This window comes from Cyprinus carpio, chromosome A9 (genome assembly GCF_018340385.1).
Source record: "Cyprinus carpio isolate SPL01 chromosome A9, ASM1834038v1, whole genome shotgun sequence".
In the NCBI taxonomy this organism is placed as follows: domain Eukaryota; kingdom Metazoa; phylum Chordata; class Actinopteri; order Cypriniformes; family Cyprinidae; genus Cyprinus; species Cyprinus carpio.
This window is the reverse complement of record NC_056580.1, coordinates 8,404,428-8,432,327: the sequence shown is the minus strand read 5'-3', so window position 1 is coordinate 8,432,327 and position 27,900 is coordinate 8,404,428. Positions and strand designations below refer to the sequence as shown.

General features: G+C 35.8%; 1 protein-coding gene across 1 annotated transcript; it reads left to right on the top strand.

The window, feature by feature from the left end:
• Positions 1-180: 180 nt before the first annotated feature.
• Positions 181-24,700, top strand: LOC109083934 (cholecystokinin receptor). Its single transcript, XM_042763377.1, has 5 exons — positions 181-709; positions 16,052-16,300; positions 18,824-19,085; positions 20,873-21,000; positions 23,966-24,700. Exons 1-5 carry the CDS (start codon positions 547-549, stop codon positions 24,493-24,495), a joined length of 1,332 nt encoding a protein of 443 aa, XP_042619311.1. The 5' UTR covers positions 181-546; the 3' UTR covers positions 24,496-24,700.
• The last annotated feature ends 3,200 nt before the right edge of the window (positions 24,701-27,900 follow it).

Here is a 27,900-nt window from a genome sequence, read left to right as displayed (position 1 = left end):
AGTAAAAATGTACTTAATCCCTTTTCAAAAAGTACAAGGGTTTTACCAAATCCACTTTACAACCAGTTCTGCTTCCACAAGAGGGCGCGGATGCTTCACTCCACCTGCCTCATCATTCATAACTTTCCCTAAAACTCCCTGTGCACGTACTTCACAAACTCCTTTTAATGTCCCCTCCTCTCCAGGATGCTTAAATCCCTGACTCACCTGCAAACTCCCACCCCTGCTGGTTAAGAGCTCATCAACAAACCCTCAGCTCAGTCCACGCGCGAGAAGAGGCTCAGTGGCGCTCCGCGTTTCATCACATTATCATACAGAGCAACTGTGCCTTCAACACTGCTGAGCAGCAACGACTCAAACGTTTTATTTCAGCATAAGCTGATCTTATTTCTCCCTACTCAACTTTTTATTGGTTTTTAATTGATCCTCTTTAAATTTCTGCTCTCTAAGCCACTTATGCTACTGTTTGCGCTCTCATTAGACACTTACTGTTGACGAATGACTGCGAGGAACCGCTAATATAAAACAGTTGTGGTTAGGTCCGAAATGGATTTACAAACGCTAAATGATACGTTTGGGATTTGGGCATGCCTTCAGCTTCAGAACAGCTCGGGTCTGAACGGGACCTTAAACGGGAGTCTGGAGATTCCCAACGGCACCTGCAGAGACGCGCCTCTTCTGCCCAAGACAGAGCCGGCGCGACCTAAAGGTGAGAATCTCCCGACACACATTCAGCACCAGAAAGCTGTTTCGCTCTCGTTCGTTCAAGACACTCCATCTCCTTCACTCTGAGGTACCAAAGCTTGTCATGACCATGTTTTGACATTATGGAGAGGTTGCAGCACCCTCCAGCTTGAAGTAAAATTAGGATATATATATATATAGTCTACGTTTGCGCTTTAGAAACGCCAAATACAATTCGGTTGCGCAAGGCAAACCTAAGAGATTGCTTCCAGAAAATCAGGTTACTGAAAGAAATGTCCTCAAATGTTAGTGAAAAGTCACTTAATATTTCGCATACTGGACATAAATGTCATACCATAGTAATGCCGTGTTTTTGTCCTATATATCATTGCAATACTTACCTTTGAGAGTAAGAATAATCATTCAGCATCCATTTATATATCAAATTGCCAGAGTATTGCCATACTACACTCACTGTATGGAGTGTAAGGGAAAGGACGATCCTTGTTATATCTTGGAAAATTGTAAATTAATTTCTACCAGCATCGCTACAGCTTGATTTTTTTCACTGCAGGGGTAATTCAGATGTGATTATAATCCTATACGGTTTATTAAGTTTTTGACGTTTCTGTACCCCGTCAGCCCAAGAGAGATGCTACTACACAGGGATAATGAAGTGCGTCAGTATGTGGAAACCTGAATAGCTATTTAATTATACACCTGTGAACAACTTTTATGTTTGAATGTAGGATCTATGAAGAGTTGTTAGTGTATTAGTTTCATGTAAACATTTTTTATGGCTGCTGTAGAACTTTTAAATTACAATCTCGGTCATGCTCTATATAACATGCCATATTTGTGACACATATTTAGGTTTGAAGATGTCCCAACTCATATAAATCATTCAATAGAATAAATACATGCAAACACATCAGTGGTCACATTCATGACCAGTGGGGAAACACAGAGCCCCATTTTGAACAAATGTCAATTAAAATGATAAAAGTTGTAGATTTCAAATTATATTTAAAAGAGACAAGGTAAAAGTAAAATAAACATGCATTTTATAGTTTTATAAAATATTCATAGCATTGATAGTAAATAAGTAAATACATACAGTAGATACATATACATACTTCATTTTCTGCAACATTATTTTGGGTCTTGATGAGCAACCAAGAATTTTTTTACTTTGTAGTTTCCAACTGTTTCCAAATGAGGAATATAAAAAAAAAAACTTTCAGCAACCCTTATAAAGGCATGCAGTTGTTTCATCGTGCTATCCAAAAAATATAATATGTGCTCACACTGATGAGAAAAAAAACATAATAATAATAATAATAATAATAATAATAATAATAATAATAATAAACACAAATATAAATGAAGCCAGCGGTGTCTATTCAAGAAACAGTTTGCAGTCTTTCCACTGATGTTGGAATCACTGCCAAAGTAAGTGAATAATTCAGCAGACCTCACTGCATCACCCCTCTGGGCATTTTATGACATGCAGAGATTATTTATCTTGTGGAAATGAAGTGATAAAGTGCAAATTCTACATATCCACATTGAATGTTAACTGTAAAACATAAAACTGTAAATTACAGTTTAAAATATTCCAAAGTATTAAAGAGAGGAAAACCAATATTAGCAATAATACTTTGCTGGGAAGAAAGCAGATGTTAAAAATGACTTAGACAAATTGTCCTTACAATAGATTAGTGATGGACATTACATGTCAGGCTCCAACTGCCACTTGCAACATATCAAGCCATAACCACAGGGTTTCCAAGGCTTCATGCTGTTGTGGGCTTTATAACAGGATTGTAAACTTCATGGTTCTGACTGAATTTTTAAAAATCTAAATCTGAATATTAAATTTGGTCATTTTTATATCTATTTTAGACTAATTTCACTATGAATAACTTACATGCAGAAGAAAACAAAACAACAGTAATTAGATATGACTTAAAAATGACAAAAAAAGAAAAAAATAGATAATGAAAACAAGTCATTGTTCATTGCTATAAAAATACTTTGCTAGATAACAGAAATTCGGAAAATGTGCTTTCAACATCTAAATGAACTGGTTTTATTATGAAATGTTCACTTAAATCAACCTGACTTCTTCATTAGGTTACCCCTATAAACGTAATTTTAAAAAGTCAACTGAAGTTGAAACAGCTCTTTGATACACACTACTACACGTTCACATTTTACAGCAAAAACAAGTGATTTCTCCTCTTTCTCTCTGGGCGCTTTGATGAAAGCATTCAGTATACCTCCGGGTGCAGGCTAAATTTACTGCATTGCCACTGAGGAGCCTAATCAGAGACTGCTTGACAATGCACATATTTGTTGTCCATTTCCATCAGCAGAGGCTGTTGGGCTCTCTGTTCTTGTGTTCAGTATAAACCCTGATCATAAAACACATGTCTGTCATTATCGCCATTACACAGTGCTCCAACAGTGCTCTTCAAATCCACAGATTCTCGAGTGTTAGCTTACACTGCACACTCATTCATTCTTCTGTATGATGACTCCAGGCATGCTTCAGGCAATCAGTCATTTCAGTGATTTTCTGTGAATCTAAGATCATCTAATCACTGTACTTGGCATCACAATGAGTTCCATTGTGAATAGATCAATTAAGGATACTTGTTTTGTATAGAAGCTTATTTCCACCATGGACATAAATAAATTAAAAGTTAATTTATTTATTTCCAGTTAAAAATGATAACTGTGAACTTTTATCTCACAAGTCTGACTTTTCTAGTTGCAAATTTATATCTCAAAATTCAAACTTTTTTTAAAATTTTTTTTCATAATTGCAAGTTTATATCTCACAAATGTGATTTAACATCTTCACAATTATGAAGTTTTTTTTCTGGAGAATTCCGAGTTTATATCCCACAATTCAGAGTTCTCAGAATTTGGACTTTTATCTCACAATTCTGTCTTTTTTTTTGCAATTGCAAGTTTATAGCCTCAGATTATTTTCTAAGAATTGTGAGTTTATATCTCACAATTATGAGTAAACTTATCACAGTTTTTTTTCTCTGAATTGCGAGTTTATGTTTCACAATTCTGATTTCCCTTTTGAAAGGGAACTCTATGCTGCGTCCCTTAGGGGCTGCTATGGGGAACGCCTTCAGCGTGACCAGTGTCTGATGCATGAATGCAAAAACGTCAATGACATTTACACTGGCAAGCAGCAGCCTTTGATGTCACTACTGGTGCGACTGCAAGTATAAAAAGGCACCTGTGGAACACATCATCCTCTTCTTTGTCTTCAGCGGTTCTGAAGTGTTTAAGGTAAGAAAGCAATATCTGTTAAATGTTTTAGGAAGTGTGCGGATCCGTGTCAATGCTATCGGATACCTGATGATGCACACGACCTTTGTGTTATGTGTTTGGGCGAGGAGAACACATGCTCTGTTCTCAAGGGAATAGAGTGCATTCATTGAGTGTTTCTCATTGAGGAAACTCCACTCTCATTTGTCCTTTTTCTTGGGGTAATTGGGATAAACATCTGCTCCCTGCAGTTCGGGGTCCTGCCCGAGGCAGCAAGGAGACTAAAATCATGGGGTTCTCAGATGGAGCTTGCTGACAAGTCTGAGAGAGGTGTGAATCTCTCTTATTCGTCAGTGGCTGAAGAGAATAACCTACTAGATGAGGCTTTCTCTCACATTCTCTGATCCTGCTGAAAGTGTTCTGCTACCTTCCAGCCAGGGTGAGCAGGATGTGGTGGGTGAGGGCGAAGAAGGGAACTCTGAGCCTTCTCAGCCTGCCTCCAGGAGGTTATGGATCGCGATACTACTGCGAGATATATCTCGGCTGGGGTGAAATCAACACTGAAGGCTCTAGCCCTGTCATCCAAACCACTTCAGAGTACATCACATTTGAATGGTAGGGCATATGTGGCAGCAGGTCAGGCTGGTGCTGTCTTGTACACAGTGGCAGTGTTGCAAGCATACCAGGCAGATCTGCTGAAAGACTTGGACCAGGGTCAGGATATCTCCTGTGAGGTAGTGGATGAGTTGCGCCGCACCACAGATCTGGCTCTCAGGCAAGCAAACTGCCACAATGATCAGCAGATAAATGGCAGCAATAGTGGCCACTGAGAGACATCTGTGAGTGAACATGGTGGACATCGGAAAAAGAAAAAAAATATAAGGGAAGTGATCAAGTACAGACGCAGTCAGCGGTCTGGGGTCTCCTCTCACTTTAGAGAATAATTATGCTGAGACCTCACTTTTAGAGATCTGTAACTTTGGTGAGTGTCGTCAGGCTTCCTCTCATTCAAGAGAATGTTGTGAGCCTCACCAGTTATCTCTGGCGTTGAGTGTAGCAGGTCTCCTCTCATTTTAGAGAGTCGTTATGCTGAGACCTTCACTCCTTGGAGCCACATGGTAGTGCGGTAGATTAATGTGCTGGAGGTTCTCTGGGAGCCTCTTTGGCTATTGATCTTAATTTAGAGTGTTGGTAGACTTCCTCTCACCATGAGAGTTCTGAAGCTTCCACTCTGAAGGGCGCCGGAATAGTTAGGCTTCACTAACTTGGTTGAGGCCTCCATTCAGGAGCGCTAGTCTATGACTGCCGGGGGATTTAGGGATGCTCATTACTTTGAGTTGACTCAGATCAAATTCTTTAGCACTCATTCCTTCAGCATGGCAGCATGGGTATTCCATGCTAGAGGATGCAGCATAGAGTTCCCTTTCGAAAGGGAACGTCTCAGGTTACACATGTAACCATGGTTCCCTAAAAATAGGGAACAAGATGCTGCTTCTCTTTGCCATGCCTCAGGTATTTCTGCTTACGTCTCCTTCAGACAAAGAAGCAGATGATGTGTTCCACAGGTGCCTTTTTATACTTGCAGTCCCACCAGTAGTGACGCCATAGGCTGCTGCCTGTCAATGTCAAGTTCATTGTCGTTTCGGCATTCATGCTTCAGACACTGGTCACGTTGAAGGTGCTCCCCATAATGGCCCCTAGGGTTTGCATTGTCTTGTTTCCTATTATCAGGGAACTAGTGGTGGAAATTTTGATTCTTTCAAGAGATTTGTTCATTTTCAGTTCATTCACCAAAATGATTTGTTCAGATTTGTTTACTGATTCGTTCAGTGACCATTTCAAATCGCATATTTGGCACACTGCCTTTGTCTTGTCCTCGCTCAAATTAAAGTGCTCCCACAAAGCTGAGGTCTTCGCCATTTTCGTCTTCTCTTCCAGATGAATGAATCAGGACGTTCATGACTTTCACTCATGGGCGATTCATATTCAAGCGTGAATGAAAAGCGTTTCGCAGGGGATGCTATAGGAGTTTCGGTTTATTCAAATCTCAAAATTGAAAATCGAATGCCAACCCATCGAACGAATATTTGAATAATCAAATATTCTGGTCCAGCCTTAGATGATTGACACCAATGATTGAATCGAATCATTAGATAATTTACTGCTTTAAATTTGTCTTCATAATAGGTTATGAGGGTTCTCTTATGGATCTTATGGATGCTATATGGCTTCATATACAATGAATCAGCAGTCAGCAAAGCAGAATAAATATTTCACACTGTTCACAGAAAAAAAAGAAAGAATAAGACATTGTGGTGTTATTATTGCAGTATACAGAGTGCCTGAGAAGTTGTAATGGTCTTAATTGACAAATGTGTTGTTTGGTTGTCCTCAGCACATCAGACAGTGATCTAATTCCAAATTATGGAATTACCTTTGTTTTTGGCTCTAATGTAGAAGCAAATAACTCACAAGCATTTGCTGCTCAGTAATTTAAGAGCCCATTTATTATAAATTTGCTTCCACACTGCATTACTTATCCTTTTTAAAATTTTCATTTATTTGTGAAACAGACCATCAAAGCAGTGTCTGAAATTAATTGTTTTTAAAGGGAAGTATTTACAAGCGGCATTTTTACCTCTGTATTGGGATTTTTCTATTTGTATAATAGCATGCAGCCTACTGTTGATTTTTTAAATATCTGAATTGAATCAATTGAAGAAAAAATGAAATAATATGAAATAAAACAAGTTACATGAAAAAAAAAAAAAATTATGAATGTTGCCTAACTGAAACAAAAGAAGTTTAAGTTAAAGTACAAAACTTACTAAAAGTGAAATAAAAGTAAGCTTAAGCTAAGTGGAAATCAAAATAACAAAGCAGAATAAATATTTTCACCAGGGGGGTCACAGAAAAAAAAGAAAGAATAAGACAGTGTGGTGTGTTATTATTGCCAGTAAAGAGGCCCCTGAGGAAGGTGTAATGGTTCTTAATTGGACAAATGTGGGGTTTGGTTGTCCTCAGGACACTCAGACAGTGATCTAATTCCAATTTAGGGAATTTACCTTTGGTTTTGGCTCTTAATTTAGAAGCAAATCAACTCACAAGCATTGCTTGCTCCAGTAATTTAAGAGCCATATTATATTATAAACCTTTGCTTCCCACACTGCATTACTTATCCTTTTTAAAATTTTCATTTATTGGTGAAACAGACCATCAAAGCCAGTGTCTGAAATTAATTGTTTTTAAAGGGAACGGTATTTACAAGCGGCATTTTTACCTCTGTATTGGGATTTTTCTATTTGTATAATATCATGCAGCCTACTGTTGATTTTTTAAATATCTGAATTGAATCAATTGAAGAAAAAATGAAATAATATGAAATAAAACAAGTTACATGAAAAAAAAAAAAAATTATGAATGTTGCCTAACTGAAACAAAAGAAGTTTAAGTTAAAGTACAAAACTTACTAAAAGTGAAATAAAAGTAAGCTGAAGCTAAGTGGAAATCAAAATAAATCTGTAAATATAAAAATAAAGATACTTTAAATCTTTAAAGATACTTTTATATATACTGTAATGGAATATAATTAGAGTATATATTAAATATAATAATTATAATATAATTTAATTAAATAATGAAATGCGTCATTATAATTGTTAAAATAGAGAAAATGACTAAAGGGGCATTTTTGTTTTGCTCCTAAAGTTTAATTGTTTGTGGTGCTTTTGCCAGTTTCAGTGACATTTTTGCCCAGAGTCCAGGTTAAATTCTTCCACTGTTTATTCTTACATGTTCCTAATAACTTCAACATTGTCTGAATGTTTATACAATTGTTGCCATCGATAATGACTTCACCTGACACTTGAGACTGTTGAGTTGTAAACTTGTGTGTGCTCTTCCACTCAGACACAGCCTGTCCTGATGCAATCTCATTCTCTGACAGTTTTATGGTTATTAACACCTGCAAAGCTCCCAGACTCTATGTAGATTGATGTTATGATGTTGGGGAGAAAATTAACGGTTTCTGTTGTGATAGAGACTTTAAATGTATATATTTTTTTTCAAGTACTATACAACAGTTTACACTACACAGTAGGTCTGAATAATACAGGAGATAAGAACACTGGGGGATCACTGAAGGTCATCAGTTTGCAATGAGCTACAGCCATGAATCTCTCTAAGGACACAGCTTGAGGACTCTGAACACTACTGTATGGAGGAATGCTGGGTATTCAGTCACAAGATTGGAGAGAGACAGGCTGCTGTTCCATCAGTTTAGTATTTACTCAATGGCACACAATATACTGTACATTGTGAGCTGCCTACTATTCTTTAAAAATAGTAAGTGAACAAATATAACAGTTCATTCATTATACTGAAAACAGAAGGTCCAATCGTGCAGATTTCGTTGTGGCATCATGGTACACAGTGTATTGTGCTCTGAATAGGTGAAACTATTCTAGTTTCACTAATTCACAAAATACACATAGACTAAACTGGATTTCTACAAAATATACCGCAGTACATGACTAACAAAAAACAAGCTGCAGGTAAATGTTTTTCCTGATGCTTCTCGTGTGCTTTGTCCTGTGGATTTTAACCCTTAAATGCATAAAAGTTTGCCAATCCCTATTACATATTCGGGTCTTTAGTGACCGGACCAATATATCGAGCACGGATAGATCTCTAACTGCTGCAATAGCAAAAACTTTCATGATATTTTAAGAACAATTACAGAAGAATAAAATAAAGCATATTTCGTTACCTTTTGAAACTTAGAAGGGTTCAGTTTGAGCAGATGATTTTACCATTGTCATCGTCAGAGCGCATTTCCACAGTACATTCAGCATTTGGTTCATATTCGTGATCTCAACCATATTCTCAAAACCATCATTTTCACAGACTTCAGAATCAATATTTTGATCACTGGCAGCTTATTCACCATCTCCACCATCAAATGACAGTGACATTTGCGTACAGTAATTGCTCTGCAGTAAAGCTATTCAAATCAGTTCAGTTTTTGCTGATATTCTTTTGTTTTATGCCTGCGGTAATTATGACTGAAACATCACATTGTCATTGTTTGTTTTATGCCTGCGGTAATTATGACTTTTTATTTATTGATTATTTATTTATTGTATGTGGCTGGGAAGGAAAAATATACATACACATTTACATACCTCGGGCCTCTCACGACCCTATAATTTTTTTTTACAAAAACAGGCATTCTTTTATGTTTTATTATTTTTTTCTTTTTATCTTGTTTATAATGAATAGATTGAGGGATACTAAGAAATTTGATGTGTAACTTAAAAAAAAAATATATATATATATGAAGGAGGGAAAGGGTAGTGAATGATGTCCCGGGTCCCTAAAGACCCGAGGTATGCATTTAAGGGTTAATTAGCAAACAGTTGATTATTTCAATTACGGGCAAGCACTTGGCCTCTTTGTGGACACCAATTATAAACAGCATGGATTGCTTCACTGCTTTGGGAATATTGATTAAAGCCTAAATGGACTATTAAACTCTGACTTTCCCTGACAATCGAAATGTATCCCAAAATCCGTGATTAGACATCCATCTATTTTAGAATTGATCCCTTTTTGCTGCAACAGTACGTGCTGCAACTATTTGTAACTCACAGCTTTATCAATGTCGGTGAAATACTACTTTTAAACTAAATGTCAAGCTAAGTAACTCAGGAGTTCTACTGCTCTTGAAAAAAAAAAAAAAAAAAAAAAAAAGATGCTATTTAAGAGGGCAATTTATTATTCTCAGATTTTATGTTATATTTTAAATTTCATTATTTTAATATATTTATGTGGCTCAAAAAAGGGTAATTTACGGACACAACTAGGCCTGCACAATAAGTTGTATTTAAATCATGATCACAATTTCTGCTTCTCTCGATTTATTAAGCAAAATCATCTGGCAAACATGTAAGTTGGAGTTTAGTGATCTTCATTGAGATATTTTGCTCAAGTAAAAGTATCTTTTCTTTTTCTTTTTGTTTTGCATTGTTTGCTGCAGCTATATCTGTGAGCAAACCATGCAACTAGACACTCTTGATTTGTGCTTATATGAAAATACAATAATTCTGATGAAATGTAAAAAAACATTTAATTATAATAATTATAATTTATTAATCAATATACATTTGATCAGAATTATTGTACTTTCACAATTAATGAATTAATAATCAGTTTAACCATTATTGTACAGCTCTAAGCTTAATAATAAATACATTACAAAAATAAAGAAAATAAAGAAAATGACTATATTACTAACTAAAAAGTTAGAATATGAAGGTATAGATGTAAAAAATAGAAATATCTCCTTAATTCAGTACCATCAGTACCATCTCTAATTTGAGATAGTTATTGCCCTCCAGTATATAGCACTGGTTATAACAATGACTTAGTCTTAGATATGTGAGAAAACACAATTCACACAAATCTAAAATATTTATGTACTCAAATTTGGCCTCAGATTCACAATTCATGCGACTACCTTTCATGATATCTTGATTCTTCTTTATTGTAATTTTATTCATGCATTCCTTCTCTGGTTTGAGACCTGTATTTATAACCAAGTTCAGTCTTCTCATGAATTGATCATGAGGCCAAAGCCAGTAAATGGTAGAGGAAAGGAGAAGTTCAAAAGCTGAAACAGTAGCTGTGCTGCTCTAAAGGTGATGTGTTGCGAGATGGAAATGGATGATGAGAAATCATAGTAATGTTTTGTTTACATGACACACAGCCAAGGCATTTAATGACATGAGCTGCAGTTTATCCCATCCTGGAATAAATATTCAGTTCACTTTTAAACAATATACATCTAATTTAACGATCTGTATATCTTGTATCCACATTCTTGATAATTAAGTATGGGGGACATCTAGCTATATCATAAAAACACCCCAGAGGCATACCAGACTCTCTCTTTCTTTCTTTCTTTCTTTCTTTCTTTCTTTCTTTCTTTCTTTCTTTCTTTCTTTCTTTCTGAATGATTTACTTTGAGAGAGTCTTGGGCACAAATACCAGTAAACCAACTATTGCAAACCTTAGTAAGTCACATTGTTTACTCTCATAAATTCTGAAAAGAATCTGAAAGAGAATTTCCTTCAAATGCATTATAAGGCCAGCTACAAAAATAACTGTCCATGATTTTTCATCACTTTTCACTGCATTTCTTTAGTAAATCCTGACAGTAGATGGTAGAAATGCCAAAAGAGGGTTTGCACAAGCACAAGCTGTTGGTAAATCTGACCCTGTTGATTTGGGATTGTAATTTAATATGATGTAATGTAATGCCTTAACATTATGTAAGCAATGTTGGTAAGCAATATACTCTTTTTTAAACCTTGAACCATACATGCATATTGTTTAAAACAATGTACTAATAAATTATGAATGGGCATTGATCAAATAAAAGGCCATCCCATGAACCCTTAAAAAAAATAAGGATTCTAAAACAGGGTTTTTGCAGCAATGTTAAAGAACCATTTCAATGAACAGTTCTTTTTTATTATAGTATGCAGAACATGTTAACCAATTTTAAGAACTTTAATGGAAAGTCTGTTAATGGAAAGATTCCATGGATGTTAAAGATTCTTCTTGGAACCATAGAAACCAATAAAGAACCTTTATTTTTAAGAGTGTATGGTGGTTATAATGAACCATCACTCCCCTGAATGTTTCAAAATGGCTTTTTACAGATCTGTCCACCAGTGGATACCAGTCTCATATGGTTTAATAAATGATCAATGACCTACAGTGTTTAGTTTTATGATGACCTCATTCTGGATTGTCGGTTCCTCGTGTGCTGCGAGTTATTGGCAGTTTTATACTCCATTCAGTCTTGGATGGTTTTAATAGCAATGTGACTTACGAAGGACCACAGTACAGGTTTGTGCGAAATAGGACGTGTTGAGAGATCATCCTAAAACAAACATCTGTCACAGATGCCAAGATTGCATGGTGAAATATGCTGAGGGAGACATCCAACCACAGGGGTAGAGCGCAGAGGATAGAGTAATTGAAGTCGATTAGACGGCCCCTTTGTCACATTTCAATTTGCAAGGGGATTGCTTTGTTTCTTTACAAAGTGACATCGCCAACCACTGGCCTGACATGCACAATACAGGATTTTTTTTTTTTTTTTTGCGGATCTATGTGAATGGCGATCTTTTTAACAATGTCTGTACATTCAATTATTTAACAATGCAAAGGAAAAAAAAAAGTACATTGTTGTTGTGTAAACATACCCTAAGATAGCTCAACAACCCTTGTGAAAACTTAATTGTATTGAACGTGCACTTGTAGTGTAACTCAAATCTTAAAACTATAATTTTAAAAACCTGCACTTGATGATAATATAAGATTAATTAAACAAAAAGCCACCTACTAAGTACACTTTCATGACTGTTTCTTAACACACATAATGTGTCATGCTTTAAAAATTACACTTATAGACACTTCAGCATGTTAACTATCATATTTAAACTGTAACTATAAATTATTTATTTGCAATTAACCTGCAGTTAATTGTCCAAAAAAAAAAAACACTTAAGTATGCTGAAGTGCACTTCTTTTCACAAGGAACTGGTATCAATTTTCAGAGAAGTACTGTACCAACTGTTAGAAAAAGGTCAGCTCTAGATGGGTTCTTAGTCACTTTTGAAATGGTAAAGCTTGCACAAATATATACACTCAGAAAAAAATGTGCAAAAACAGCTTGTCACTGGGGCAGTACACTCAAATGGACACCTTTGTACATTTATGCATTTTTTTCTATTTTTTCTTGACGCATCCTGTTTTAACCCTAAATCAAGTCAATCCCATCCCAAGGCAACACACCGCGGTTATCTAACAAGGTCTGTGGAACCAACGACTATAACAGAATTCACAGCAATCCTCAAACAGTTTAGTTCACGCTTCACCCACATAGTGAGGCTAATGTGTACCAGAGAGTATAGTGCCATGTGGAGGATACTTGATAAACAACGACAGAGAAAGTGAGAGATCGATTTTAGTCAAGCCACTCATGTGGACCACATCTCTCATGAGTCCTGAGGATATCAGCAGCATTTTGGTGGATCTAATCCTTTAAGACCAGTGGCTACAGGCGATCAGTAATGGAGCACACACAGAACCCTGTGCTGTAGTCAAATCTGTAGTGGCCTCAATTGGTTGCTTTAGCCTGACTAAGCCACAAACAGGATATGACTGTTCACATCCCATAATCCTCTCTGCTCATGCTGGCTCACATTGACTGCTCTCTGCAGAGGCAGTAAAGGAAAGCAGTTGGAATATGTCACACTTTGACAAAAAAATTACTTTCATATTTGCTGATGTTTGCTGAGGTTGTAAAGGAAAGCAGTTGGAATATGTCACACTTTGACAAAAAAATTACTTTTCAATGTCTGATGTGCCCCAAAATTAAGGCTTATTTTTTAGTTCTTAAGTCATTAGAGCAGGAGCAAAATAAGCCTTAAAATGACAGTTCACCTTTAGGACTTTGAAAAATGTCTCATACAGTCAATGGATCCATTGATATTCACTGTGAACAAAAAAACGTTTGAAAACAGTTTCTTAAAAATGTTGTGTTCCACAAAAGAAAGAAATCTACCAAAATTGCCAAATTGACCAAAAATATGCAATTTCAGAGGAATTTTAATAAAGAACTTCACATATACTGTATGTCAGGCTATAACCACTGTAGACATTAAGGTGTATTCTGAATAGTGCTCGTATTCAGAATAATGACTCATCAAATATGTTTTTTTCAACGGCTCATTCTTAAGGGCTGGTCACACTGAACTTTTCCTTTCTTGACTTCCTTACATGTGCATGCAAATGTGGGAGGCCAGACACACAACCTCAAAGAAGTTTTGCGTTTTGTTACGTTCCAAAGTAAAAGTTTGGTGAACTCTGCCCTGCGAATTTATATTGCGTGAAGACATGCGACCAATAGAATATCAGCATGAGCTCTTAGTTGACCTAAAAGAATGCAAACTTTAAATTTTCAGGATTAAAGTGTTTTTACTTATTTTTACCTTTTGGATGTATAATATGTAGAAATTTATATATAAATGATGTTTTAAAAAAAAGACGCTGCAGAGCATGATGTCATATTACGACCATTGCTGTGTCTGTAGATATTTTGCATGCTCAAAGTCTAATGTAACAGTGACTTAACACATCTAACTGGTTTCTTACATTTTGCATGCTCAATGTCTGGTTTCTTACATTTGCTTTCCTAAATCTGTTATTTTTTCCCGTCCAACTAATTACTTTTCTGATCAGATATATTTTAATAGCTTTTTCCAGTTTCTTTTTATTTGTTTTTAATTTTGTGTCATTTTCTTGTCTGGTGTGAAATGGCTTGTCTTTATTAAACTCAGTGGAAACCAGGCCATGTCAGCTCTTTATGGTTAGAAGACATGAATTACATACAGCAATTCTGATAAGATGGCCAGTGTATTTCCGATAAATGTATTTCTTTGCATATGTTGAAACATTTATGCAAAATTTAACTAGTCTATTTGCAGATGTTTTTATTTATTTTTATTTTTTCCACAGCAACAATGCCTGTGTGTGTGTGTGTATATATATATATATAATATATATATATATATATATATACCCACGAAAAATATATATATAAATGTAACACTAATAAATTTTCCTGTATAGATAGATCTGTATCATTTAGATTATGAATACTCTGAAACTTTCGATTTCATCTATAAACATGAAGTGGCTTTTGAAGGACTCAGTATTTATGATGCTATAAAATGAATTCATTGTAAGTTTATGACATTCCTGCAGAGTGATGATTTAATACTGTTTTGTGCCAATCCTGCAATTTTTGTAGTTCACCCTGATCGATTCACAATCAGACAGCTTTCCAATTATACATTAGCATTTCAGTTACAGTTATCAAGTTTCCACCTCACTGCTTAAACAAAGTGATGGGCTGTGTCAGAAAGTATCATTCCCTGTGTAAAATTCAGATTTATGGCCACAGAGATCAGCTAGAAAAACACAATCCATCAGTCAGGTCTGGAAAAAAATGCAGAGCTTTAAGTGTTCGAGTGAGTTGTTACATTCTGAGGATGTTATCTGATGATGTCTGGATTTTTTCTATTACCAGCTAGAGGTTGCATTGAGGACCATTAGAGGCACTCATAACTTCTAAATATTCAGCAAATTAGCAAGAAAACCTGACAGCACATAGCAAATTTATTGATTAACTTGCTGAAACAATGTATATTATCTGGGGGGTTTAGATCCAGTCACTGTGGAGTACAAGAAATAAATAAATAAAAGTAATTATTTAGTTCATTGTAATTAATTAAATAAATAACTAAATAGTAAAACACAGTGGCAGGAATCATTCAGTCTAATTTAAGTCAGTCCAGTACTGTACATTTCTTTTAGTTTATTAACTGAATTTGAATCCCAGTCTTGTTGCTTGTTAATTAAACCCTCTACCTAACATGTCACAACGATTCATTTAATTGTTACAAATTGTTCTGTTTTCTTTGGTCATATCTTACCTCTCTTCAGGAACGAAGATTTCAGTTTTTTTTTTTTTTGGCAGCACAACATTTAGAAATTACCATGTGCTAGCAATTATATATAATTAAACATCAAGAAATTGTGGACTGTTTGAAAGATTAACTCAAAAAATAATCAAAGGAGAGTGTGGCGAGTTTCATTAACTGAGGCCTTTTAAACATTATAAAAATGAAATGTGTATGCAATGATCTGATATATTTAAAAGTGTTAGTGATTTTAAACTGAGCAGTTAAATGCCTCTTAAACCCTCCTCCCACATCTTCACAGTCTATAGTTTTTTTAACTCATCATTGGCTGACCAGTTTTCCTTGTTTTCTTATTATTAACCCTGTAAAGCCTTGCATATGAAATAACAGAAAAATCTTTCAATTAGTGAGAATACTTGCTAATATGACCATCTAGACTTTATAAGGATAAGCATTGCTTATATTTCGCAATTGCCTTTAATATGTTAATCTGTTATTTGATCTTTGTCTTTCAGAAATGGATTCGCTGCGCATACTGCTATACTCTCTCATATTCCTGCTGAGTGTGTTTGGTAACCTGCTCATCATTGTGGTTCTGGTGGTGAACAAGCGAATGCGGACGGTGACCAACTCATTCCTGCTCTCCCTGGCTATTAGTGATCTCATGATGGCTGTTTTCTGCATGCCCTTCACTCTTATTCCAAACCTGTTGGAGGATTTCATTTTTGGAGCTGCCATGTGCAAGATTGTGGCCTATCTTATGGGTGAGATGGACTTTCATGTCTTCTAACCTTAAATGAGCATGTTATTAATGTAGCCCACTAAATCACAAAGAACATAATTTCTTTGCACGTGATATCCTGCTGAAATATGGGACCCAGGGAAAGTCTGTTTACTGACTGTCTTCATAATCACTGGTAAAAATCACAAGCTTCAAGTGCTCTTGCCTAGATCTTCAGAACTTTATGTTGCTTTAAATCTAAAGACTTGTTTATCTAATGAGGTTTGGCTCATTAACAATACTGGACTGTAAAAACAACACAAATAATCTGCAATATGAGCCAGACTATAAAACACAAGTCAAACTGGCTAGATGAGACTGCTCTTCATCTTTTCATCTGCTCTTTAGATTTTGGCACCCACACTCGCTTTGAGAAATTTGTCACATGCGTATGCATGCATCCATCTTGATCTGCACTGTTTCATGGATCACTACTTCCCTAAATAAAAGTCAGGGCTCACCCAGCATCAGCCGACCCAATGCCAAGGTCAGATCTGACACACATGGTCTGCTGGCAAATGACTTGAAGGGAAGAAAAAAAAAAAGAAAAATTCAAAAGACAGTTCTGTTTAGGACATTAGTGGACAATATTGTTTTGCATTTGCATAAAAGTCACAGGCACAAGGAACGATTCAGGTATGTTGGCCTGAAAACAATTACACTGTCATGTTCTTTTTTTTTCTTCTTTTTTATTTTATTTTTTTTATGGCATACACGGGTGATCAGATAGCATTTCTAAAGGATGTTTTTCTCCTGCATTATGTTGACTGTCTGCTGGAGGCCCTGGAGGTGACAGTTCACAAGTGAGCAGATCTTATTTGCTTGAGTGTGTGCGACTGCCCGCGGCCCACGCAGTGTCAGAGTGCGACAGGGCAGCACATCCAACACGCTGTGCCAACCACAAACTCCTTCCCACTGTTTGTATTTTTGAGTGGGCGGAGAAGGAAGGGGATTTGTAAAGGAAAGAATGATTTCCTTGGTATGAGCTCTGCTGTGGAGGGCGATATCAGATCAAAGCTCTTGGGTCAGCGGGGCAGTAATTCCTCAGACATGAGGGGCTGTCTGAAATCTCGCTTTACAGCACCTGCCAACAAGAATGCCATTTCCCAGTGTTTCTTACTAAGTTTTATATTTTTGAAGAACATATTAAGCATTTTGTCGCTTTTAGTTTTGTAACTGAATCAGAAAACTTGGTGGATAAACCATTTAGACAAGATCTTGACTCGTGGCTCAATGCAAATGTGCCAATTTCTTTGTAAAAAATAAAAAATAAAATCACTAAAATGTATGGGAAAAAGTGACATGTATAAAACATGGGAGCATTATTTTATTATGGATTTAAGTTAAATTTACAAGGTTAATTACTAATGTATAGGATATATTGACAAAAAGCTTGACACTAAAATAATGCAATAAACATCAACATAAAACCCTAAACTACATAATAAATAATAAATACTAAGAAAAAGGAAGAACTCTACTGTGGAATACAGTTTGAATTGGAGCAGAAGATGGGACAGAGTGGTGAGACATTTATGAAGTCAATTACACATTACAGTCTAATTTAGTGTCATGTTTTAGTAAGCCTCAGACTGTCCCATAGGGTACTAACCTATGCTAGTCACTGTGATTGTATTAGATGACCTACCCTGAGGATTTAATTGTTTGTGTGTACAGTCATGTCCATCTGTTTGTGAATGAGGCTCAATTTCCCAAGTAATGAAATGTGACCTATTGGATTTTCGAAAATATAATTGCAGCTGTGCAACATTTCCACAACCACCCATAAAAAAGAAATAAGAAAAAAAAGCAGGAAATATAAACTTGAATATTACCCTTAAATTGCTCATTGATGGAGCTCTTACAAGTTAATATCTGCTGGATTGCTTAGATTATGTCCCCTCCTGAATTCGCTGTTCTACGCTAAATCACATTCTATTAATGTTATAAATATGCCCCCATTTTCCCAGCACTGCTGTAATCTAAAATGCAAACACTCCAGCGCTGAGTCACCACTCTACCCATTAATGTTTTCATTTGAATTAGTGAAATGTTGTTTCCTTTCCCATTTTATAAGTAACAATTTGTGCAAAAAAAGGAAACTCAGTAATGTCAAAATACAACCTTATGAAGGTTATCGTTTAGTGAAAGACACAAGGTAATAAAAACTAAGAAATTTAAATGAAAAACCATCAAATATGAGCTGTTACACAGGGAATTCTGTGAATGCCAATTTAGGGTTTCCACTGTAAATTACAAGATGATTTGTTCACTTCCAAAACCTCTACATTTAACAGTTTTTTACTGTAAAATTTTATATTGCAAAATTACTGTAAATTGGGAAATTTCTTGTTAGATTTCTTACAGTTTGCCACCACATATAGTAAGATAACTTACTAATCAACCAGTCAACAGGTTCTTACCATAGCATTTTTACAGTCTTTTACAGTTAAAATTACAAAATATATATATATTGTTTTTCAGTGTAATTTTTGCTTTATTACAGGAATTTCTGTCTGCATATCTACCTTCAGTCTGGTGGCTATAGCCACTGAGAGGTACAGTGCCATTTGCGACCCATTAAAGTCCCGGGCATGGCAGACCCGATCCCATGCCTACAAAGTCATCGCTTCTACCTGGGTCCTATCCTTCCTTATTATGACACCCTATCCCATCTTCAGCACGCTGGTGAAGTTCACCAAGCCCAACAATATTACTGCTCACATGTGCCGCCATGACTGGCCAAAAAGTGAGGTGGAGCAAGCATGGTGAGTGCTCATATGCTTTTATTTTATATGACAGTTAAGTGGAAAAAGGACATGACCTAGATCAGACTCAAACCTGGTTCCTCCAGAGCCAGCAGTGCATATATATATGTCCTGAGCACATGCAAAAACCACTACAACACTGCTCGGACAGTTTACATCAAGTGTCGGCTGTGATGCATGAACTAACAATATTTTAAACAATTTTTTTGATAGGGTCATAGAGTTTACACTACCAAAGATTTCCATAAAAAATATTAAGCAGCAACCATTGTTTTCAACACATGAAATGATTCTTGAGCAGCAAATCAGCATATTATAATGATTTCTGAAGGATCATGTGACACTGAAGACTGGCGTAATGATGCTGAAATTGCAACTTTGTAAATAAAAACAAACAAATAAAAGAGTTATTTTAGTATTCTAATATTTAACAATATTACAATTTTTACTGTACTTTTGATCAAAAACATAAAAACATCTTTAAGCACAATGTTTATTTGTGTACTAACATACTTAAAACGATTGTCAGTTCTTATCAAGAGCATGTCACAGATGCTGTCCTTAGAGCTTAAGTTGTTTTGAACTCTGAAATCTCCTTTAATGGGAAATAATCCTGTTATCACTCATATAACATCACTGACTATCTGCGTTTGTCTCAATATGAGAGGCAAAGACAGAAACAGGGTCATTCTGCAGCACTAAGGAGCCGGGGTCTTAAACATCAGCTCTTGTGGTACATTTATGTTTTATGACAGCTGTTGCTAGCTAGACAGCAAGGTACAACAACAGTACTCTTTCTCCATGTTCAGTGCTCTGAGTTTGCTTGTAAAAATTTTTTTTATCCTTTCTACATATTCTGTTACAGCAATAACCCATGAGAGGGTGGGCATAATAAGGGTTTTACTACAGGGAAGAGGTGTTGTTAGGCACATCACGATAATGTTCCCTTCAAGCTCTGAGAATGCATGACCACACATTTCTTGGAATAATTATCAATATTTAAATTAATTCAGAATTATAATCAGAATAAATAAAACTTTTGTAGAACAAACAATCTTTTTGGTCATCCAAAATGTAAATGGGTTAGTTTCTTTATCTGAACAGATTTAAGGAAATTTAGCATTACATCACTTGCCCACTAGTGGATCCTCTGTAGCGAATGGGTGCCGTCAGAATGAGAGTCCAAACAGCTGATAAAAACATCACAATATTCAACAAGTAATGTACATGACTCCAGTCCAGCAATTAAGAAACAAATAAATCATTAAGGCATTTTGACTTTAAACTATCACTTCTGGCCATAACCTATATTAACGCTTCGTCTAGTGAAAAAGCACATCCCCTGTTGTCATCTCATCAAAAAACACTGGCATATTTGTGGACTGTTTTCACTTGTAAACGGTGTCTGATCTGGCATATTTCTCTCCTGATTCAGATGAGACCAATATTTTATTGGAGAAAACAATATTATGGATAGAAGACATATTTTAGTCGTAAGCATCGGTTTGAAAAAAAAAAGTCTTATTGTTGGATTTGTTTAGTACAAACATGCAGCTTTTAACTTCACAAGACGTTACTTGATGGACAGCTGTTTGGACTCTCATTCTGACGGCACCCATTCACTGCAGAGTAAGTGATGTAATGCTAAATTTCTCCATATATGTTCCCATTAATCTTGGAATCTTGAATGGCCTGAGGGTGACTACATTTTCAGAACATTTCACAATTGGGTAAACTATTCCTTTAAACAAGGTTTCAAATTATTTTCATGTCCCCTTGTGTTTCAGGTGCATCCTGTTGCTATTTGTTCTGTTCTTCATTCCTGGAGTGGTGATGATCATTGCTTATGGGCTCATTTCTCGAGAACTCTACCGTGGAATACAGTTTGAATTGGAGCAGAAGATGGGACAGAGTGGTGAGACATTTATGAAGTCAATTACACATTACAGTCTAATTTAGTGTCATGTTTTAGTAAGCCTCAGACTGTCCCATAGGGTACTAACCATGCTAGTCACTGTGATTGTATTAGATGACCTACCCTGAGGATTTAATTGTTTGTGTGTACAGTCATGTCCATCTGTTTGTGAATGAGGCTCAATTTCCCAAGTAATGAAATGTGACCTATTGGATTTTCGAAAAATAAAATTGCAGCTGTGCAACATTTCCGCAACCACCCATAAAAAAGCAATAAGAAAAAAAATCAGGAAATATAAACTTGAATATTACCCTTAAATTGCTCATTGATGGAGTTCTTACAAGTTGAATTCACTGCTGGATTGCTTAGGTTATGTCTCCTCCTGAATCCCGCTGTTCTACGTTAAATCAAATTCAATTAATGTTACAAATATGCCCCCATTTCCCCAGCACTGCAGTAATCTAACATTCAAACACTCCAGCGCTGAGTCACCACTCTGCCCATTAATGTTTTCATTTGAATTAGTGAAATGTTGTTTCCTTTCCCATTTTATAAGTAACAATTTGAACTCAAGAACGTCAAAATACAACCTGCTTATGAAGGTTATTGTTTAGTGAAAGACACAAGGGGTGGGAATCATAAAGAATGTAATGATTCTGATTCCATTTTTTTGATTACAGTTCCTTACTGATTTATTTCATTAATGGAATTGTTAAAGAATTAGTCTAAATTTGTCCTATATATTACAGAAGAATACCCCCCTTTTCATAGAGTATTAAAAAAAATCTAAAGTTTTTTCCAAATGTTTAACTACTACTTAGATCAGTACATTTATTTAAGTCTCATGAGCCTTAATTATACACACTACAGAACAAATTCTTAAATTATTTCCACTAGGATATGATGGAAGTAATGATTCAGCCAAAAACTGTTCAAACTGATTCAGTAATTGAATGAGTCATTAAAGCAATTCAGACTCATAACTCATTCAGAGATTTAGGCTGAGTTGTGAGTCATTTTGACTAATTTATTAAAATGAATCTGATTGTAAGGCATTGGATTGTGACTGATTTGATTCATTTTTTAGGGCATGAAATTGTGTATTATTTTTTTATTTCCTTTTTTTCTCCACAATATTTTACCATTATCCCATTGGTATTTGTCACTTAATGGTCAAGTGTGATAGTCCACTAAAATTATTATTATTATTATTATTAATAATAATAATGTATTTTGTTTCAATAATATGTATTCTTTAATATTTCATATTTTGAGGATATTTCACAGTACTACACAACATTCACCTCTAAATTATGGACTGTTTATTTCTACATAAAATAATACACATACAAGAAAAAAAAATCATAGTATTTTCAATTAATTTAGTTTAAATAAAAACATAGCAAAGGATGTAGATTGTACCCCTTCCCAAAAAAATTGCTTTGTATTTTCGTATTTTACCATTCATTTCCTAAGGCGGCCATTTTTTGACAAGAAAGATTACAAGTCTTTAAGACCATTTAGCCTTTTCTATTCATGTCGACAATGTTTATGTGCATATAGCAAGTACCACAGAACTCACCAAGTTTCATACCATTCTGATGAAGTAAAAAAAAATCAAAATGTTAAAATTTTAAGTCTAACATTGCCACAAGTGTTAATTTAGCCAAACTGCCTAAAGGCTGTTTCACACTGATGTGATGCAAAAACGCGAGGCGAATCGCAGATGAACGATGCTTTCACACCGAGCGCGAAAGATTTTTTGCTTTCTGCTAATGCATGCTGGCCACTAGGTGGCGCTGACCAGCAATGCATTTTTTCTTCATGTAGCGTTTGTATCTCGTATGGTTAACACCGTCCGCTGTTCAATATTCAGCATTAAATTAATATAAATAACTTTTGATTCTTCATCAGAAACACAAACTATCCATAATGCTTACAATAATACATCTGGAAATATAATTAAAGGTATAATTAGCATCAAGCTACATTCAAAATGTATGTAATTATTAACATGTTTGCTCAAAACCCACTTTAAAAGCATCACTGAGTGCTTGTAATAACTTCCGATTGTGATCTAAAATGTATTTTGATTCTATAATAGGCAGATATGCACTATTTGTATGTTTTATAATGGATAGAATACTATCTGCTTGTCATGTGTCATAAACATCCTTTATTTAAAAAAAAAATAAATACCATGAGCTTCAAAAAAACATATACAGAAAATATATCTTCATAATCATAGGTCTATTTGATTTCATATTTCATGTGTAGAATTTTTTTTCTCTTTTTTATATACGGAAGGGCAAGAGATATGATTACATGACTGACAGGTCTAGAGTGAACGTGCTCTAACACTCGCACTCGTGGAAGAAAATGGACGGTGCTCTTCAGATCACATAATTCAGTGGAGAATTAATAGAAATGTTATTCCATATAAAGAACATGGGAGAATAAGTATGTTCTTAAATACCAATGATAAAAAGAACTTAGCATCCACTCTTCTCTCTTCCGGGAAACAAGTCCTCTACTTCGGTGTTTGTTCGCTCGTGCTCAATACAGTCTTCTGAGCTCTTAGTGCCACTGCGTCGACCTTTTGGGTAACAGCGGTTGATCTGGCCATATGATGTAATGCTCAAATCTTATTGGACAGCCCGTGTTTTCGCTTTGCGAAACTGAAAAGATTTGTCGGACTGGTTTAAAAAAAAAAAAACATTTGCATTTTCGGTGTGCTTATATTCGCGGTCTATGTGAAAGATACCATAGGAATCTGTTTATTCTAACGCGTCATTGCGTCCGATATTCATTTCGCTTTTCCGCGCTCAGTATTGAACGGCCTTTACACACTGACTTTGCAGGAAATGCAAATGTGGTTCAAAATGTAAGCTTCCCCTTGATCTGTATTTATCTAAATAATCCCTCAGAGATTTTTCTTGAGGAATGTGCAATGTTTCCTCTTTAGGAATGAAAAATGGTATCAGCACCACTGTCTTATATAGCAGTGATGATGGAGACGGCTGCTACATCCAGGTGTCCAAGAGGCCCAACTCAATGGAGATGTCATCCCTCTCCCCAACGGGCTCCGCAAAAGTGGACCGACCTCGTAGCAACACGTCCGAGGCTACACTAATGGCCAAGAAGCGAGTGATCCGTATGCTCATTGTCATTGTGGCTATGTTCTTTATCTGCTGGATGCCCCTGTACTCCGTCAACACCTGGAAAGCGTTCGACCTTGCCTCGGCCCACAGGGCTCTTTCTGGAGCCCCCATCTCATTCATCCACCTGCTGTCCTACACATCCGCCTGTGTCAACCCAGTTATCTACTGCTTTATGAACAAGCGCTTTCGAAAGGCGCTTCTCACCACCTTCTCCTGCTGCTGCTTGCCCTGCCACAGAAAAGGCTTCAGGGAAGGTGACGATGAGGTTACTGCCACCGGAGCGTCCATGTCTAAGTTCAGCTACACCACTGTCAGCACAATGGGACCATGCTGATTCTCAGAGGACCCAGGCTGGGCAAGATGGAGAAGAATTGGGTTGTTGTTGACACGTGGTGAGGGTTTACTTTGGTAGAAGGCTTAGATTGTTTATCACCTACACTCTAAAAAATGCTTGGTTTTTTCAACCCAACTTTGGGTCAAATATGGACTAACCCAACCATGGGTTAATTTTTTACATTAAATTTTTAACCCCAAAGTTGGGTTAGTCCATATTTGACCCAAAGTTGGGTTGAAACAACAGCAAAGCAAACCACATGCTACATTAACATCAGTCATTGTTTTATCATCATGTTGTTACACATATACTCTACAGACTTGTATAAATGTATACATGTAAGGTGGCATCTAACAACTTGGTAGGAAAGGTCACACCAACCTCACCCTCTCCTGTCAAAGGTCTGTTACTCGCACCCATTAAAAACCAAAAAGAAACCAAATGACTGCCTGGGACATTTCTTTCTGACTGAATTGGAATATCGTTTTGGTGCAGAAGAACCCTAAATTGTAATTTTTACCATGAATAACAATCTGCGTTTGAGGGAGTTTTTTGGATAAGTTTGGATCAGGTGAGTGAATGTTAATGATTGTTAGGGGTTGGATGGTGCTCACTGGTGACCTTTATTGACTGAGTGATGATGTTGAACTTGCTAGATGTTGTCAAAGTCAGCAAGACAATCAACTCAGCAGGAAGCAGAGTTTCTGGAGCTGTTAGTGTTCACTGAGAAATGGCTGCATTAACCGACTTGCTCAAACGACTATGTAAATGACTGAAAATGGCTAGAAGAATGCAAGCCTTACACTTAATGTTGTTATCCTTATGTTGTAGTTTTAAGTGCCTGCATAGTGTTTTTAAAATCTTTTCTGAGGTCAGTGTTCATCAGGAGAGATTTCATTCATAAGATCAGAACTCTAAAACAATGGCATATAGCAGCTTTCCAAAGTCTGAGCCAACACGCTTATACTGAAAGTCACAATATTCTACAATATTATAATGTGGTTAATGATGTCGGTTGCTAGAGAGGACAATGCTTTTGGCAGTTGGCTTCATCTTCATTTTTGGGGCTGAAGAGGTTTTGTTTTGTTTTTGAAGCTGTCCTTCATGGCCTTCACAGTCTGTGGCTGTAGGTGACTTCAACTGAATGAGCTTAAACCCCTTAATTGGGATGAACTCATTCCAATCTATCATAATCTCACAGATTGATTTATGACTGCTTTCAAATGTCCTCATAAATTCATAGCTATAAGCATATTAAGGTCCTCCCAAACTGTCCTCATCAAACAAAAAGCAAAGAACACTTAAACCTGATTTGTGTTTTTGTCCTTCTTTTAGAAGAGAATTTTTTTTTTTTTTTTTTTTTTTTTTTTTTTTTTTAGGCAGGTTAGAGAGAGAGGCTTGGTTAAATGTCAGATATTTTTGAGTGTCGTGGGACCCATGGAAAGTCAGACACGATTCAGTGACTGTTGAATATTTCAAGCTACTAAAATTAAAAATTTAATGGTTGACTTTTAGTAAAAATTAAATGACAAGTTTAAGTGTTAATGTGACAACCTGTGATGAGTTCATTGTACTTTTACAGCCACTTTGATTTTAATTACTAATGAAAAAATCAAGCTGAAAATCCAAAAACTGATTAATAAAATTAATCAGGAAGTTATGACACTTTGAATGTATGTATACAAATATTATTTTTGTCATAATTATGGAAATAGTTTTACAACGTATTTCCTCTACATTGATTTATTTTTCTAACAGCTAACGTGAAAGAAAGAAAGAAAAAAAAACTCCAATAATTTGCATGAACTCATTACTCATCAAGTAACTCATTTAAGATTCAAATTCAAACATTACAATTCCTCAAATGGTCACAGATGACTATCCCATGGGATATTGTTTTTAAACCTATGAAACAGAAATAAGAATAATTAATCATGATTCATGTCATGATGTTTTTCAGTTCCTTTGTAAAGAAAGAAAACAAAATAAGGGGCAAAAAATAATTCTTACATAAATGATTGATTTGAACAGCATACATTTCAGTTATCAGACTTGCGTTATGATCCTTGATGACTACGAAGACTTGTTTTCACCAAAATTTACAATTCAGGTTTGGTGTTGGTGAAGGGATGCTTGAGCTTTACAGATGGGGCTTTGGGATACATAAGGCAAAAATGGATGTGAAACACTTCTTTAAAACATGGTATTGAGTCCCTTTTGTCTTTGTACTTACATTGTTCATGCTCAATTCAAACATCATGTGCAAAATGATTCCTTACATCAATTGGTACAGTTGAGCATAAATTCCACCAAAGAGCAAAACTTTGTTTGCTATGTATCAAAAAAAAAAAAAAACCTTCCAGAGATACTAGCAATCTTCTTTATTATTACAAAATGCAAAGTGTTTTTTGTTTGTTTGTTTTGTTTTTTGCAGTTGAGCATGACCATAACCAAGGAGGAACCAACACAAATGCTCCCCTACAAAATTATATTACTTTCCTTCCTATTTAATTTGCCATCTACTCTTTTCATCTCCAATAATCTGTCCCTTTCTTTCCTGATTTCTGTGTTCCACAGTTTTTCCACTGGCTAAACATGGCTTTCTAATCAATGTGCATCTTTCCCCTGAACTTACTTTTCAGTGAACAATGTCAACATTGTACTGATATCTTGTTATCCTCCAGCCCTGATGACTGTCCATCACAGAGCAGCCCTTAAAACCTGCATGTTGTTCCATTATTTTTTTTAAGCTTGTTGGTTATTAATTTTTTCAATGTTGTAGTAGTGGGTGTGTACCAGATGGTTCCCCGATGTACCAGTTAATGCATCGTTCCCCTGTGCCGCTCATGACTTGGGTAATGGGTCGGTATTCAGGAACACACACAAAGATTAGTGCTTGCTATGCGTTGCTTTGAAAAAGGATCAGGAATACTTTTATATGAGCCAATCAAATTGCAGAACTCAGTCTTAAAAATGCGTGCTTGCAGATGTTTTTGCTTTATTTTAACGAGAAGCAAAATGCAGATGCATTTAGTTCTGACATTTCCAATCCCATCATGACTCCTTTTTTATGAGACTAATATATAGCCAGTGGTAGAGATCTTCCTGTGCAGATGTTTGCCAAAGAGACGTCTGACTTCTTCAGGTTTGGATCCAGTTTGAGAAACCATGTGTTTCTTGTGAAAAACAACTGGCATACAACTTGTTTTCCTATAAAGCATCTACGTTTATGAAAGAGACCAAAAGTGAGAGAAAAACCTATGATTAGCACTTGTGAATTTGCGAATGATTTAGCGAATTTGTGTTTGAATGCTTAGTGAAATGTAAATGCAACAGTAAAATGGATCATAGCCTTCTATAGGCTGCACTGTTGATGTGGATATGACCCTGTTGCATATTCACAGT

Coding starts and splice junctions, on each gene's coding strand:
- LOC109083934 (XM_042763377.1), top strand. CDS start 547: ATGGATTTACAAACGCTAAATGATACGTTTGGGATTTGGGCATGCCTT. Junction 710..16,051: donor AGAGCCGGCGCGACCTAAAG/GTGAGAATCTCC, acceptor TTTGTCTTTCAG/AAATGGATTCGCTGCGCATA. Junction 19,086..20,872: donor AGTGAGGTGGAGCAAGCATG/GTGAGTGCTCAT, acceptor CTTGTGTTTCAG/GTGCATCCTGTTGCTATTTG.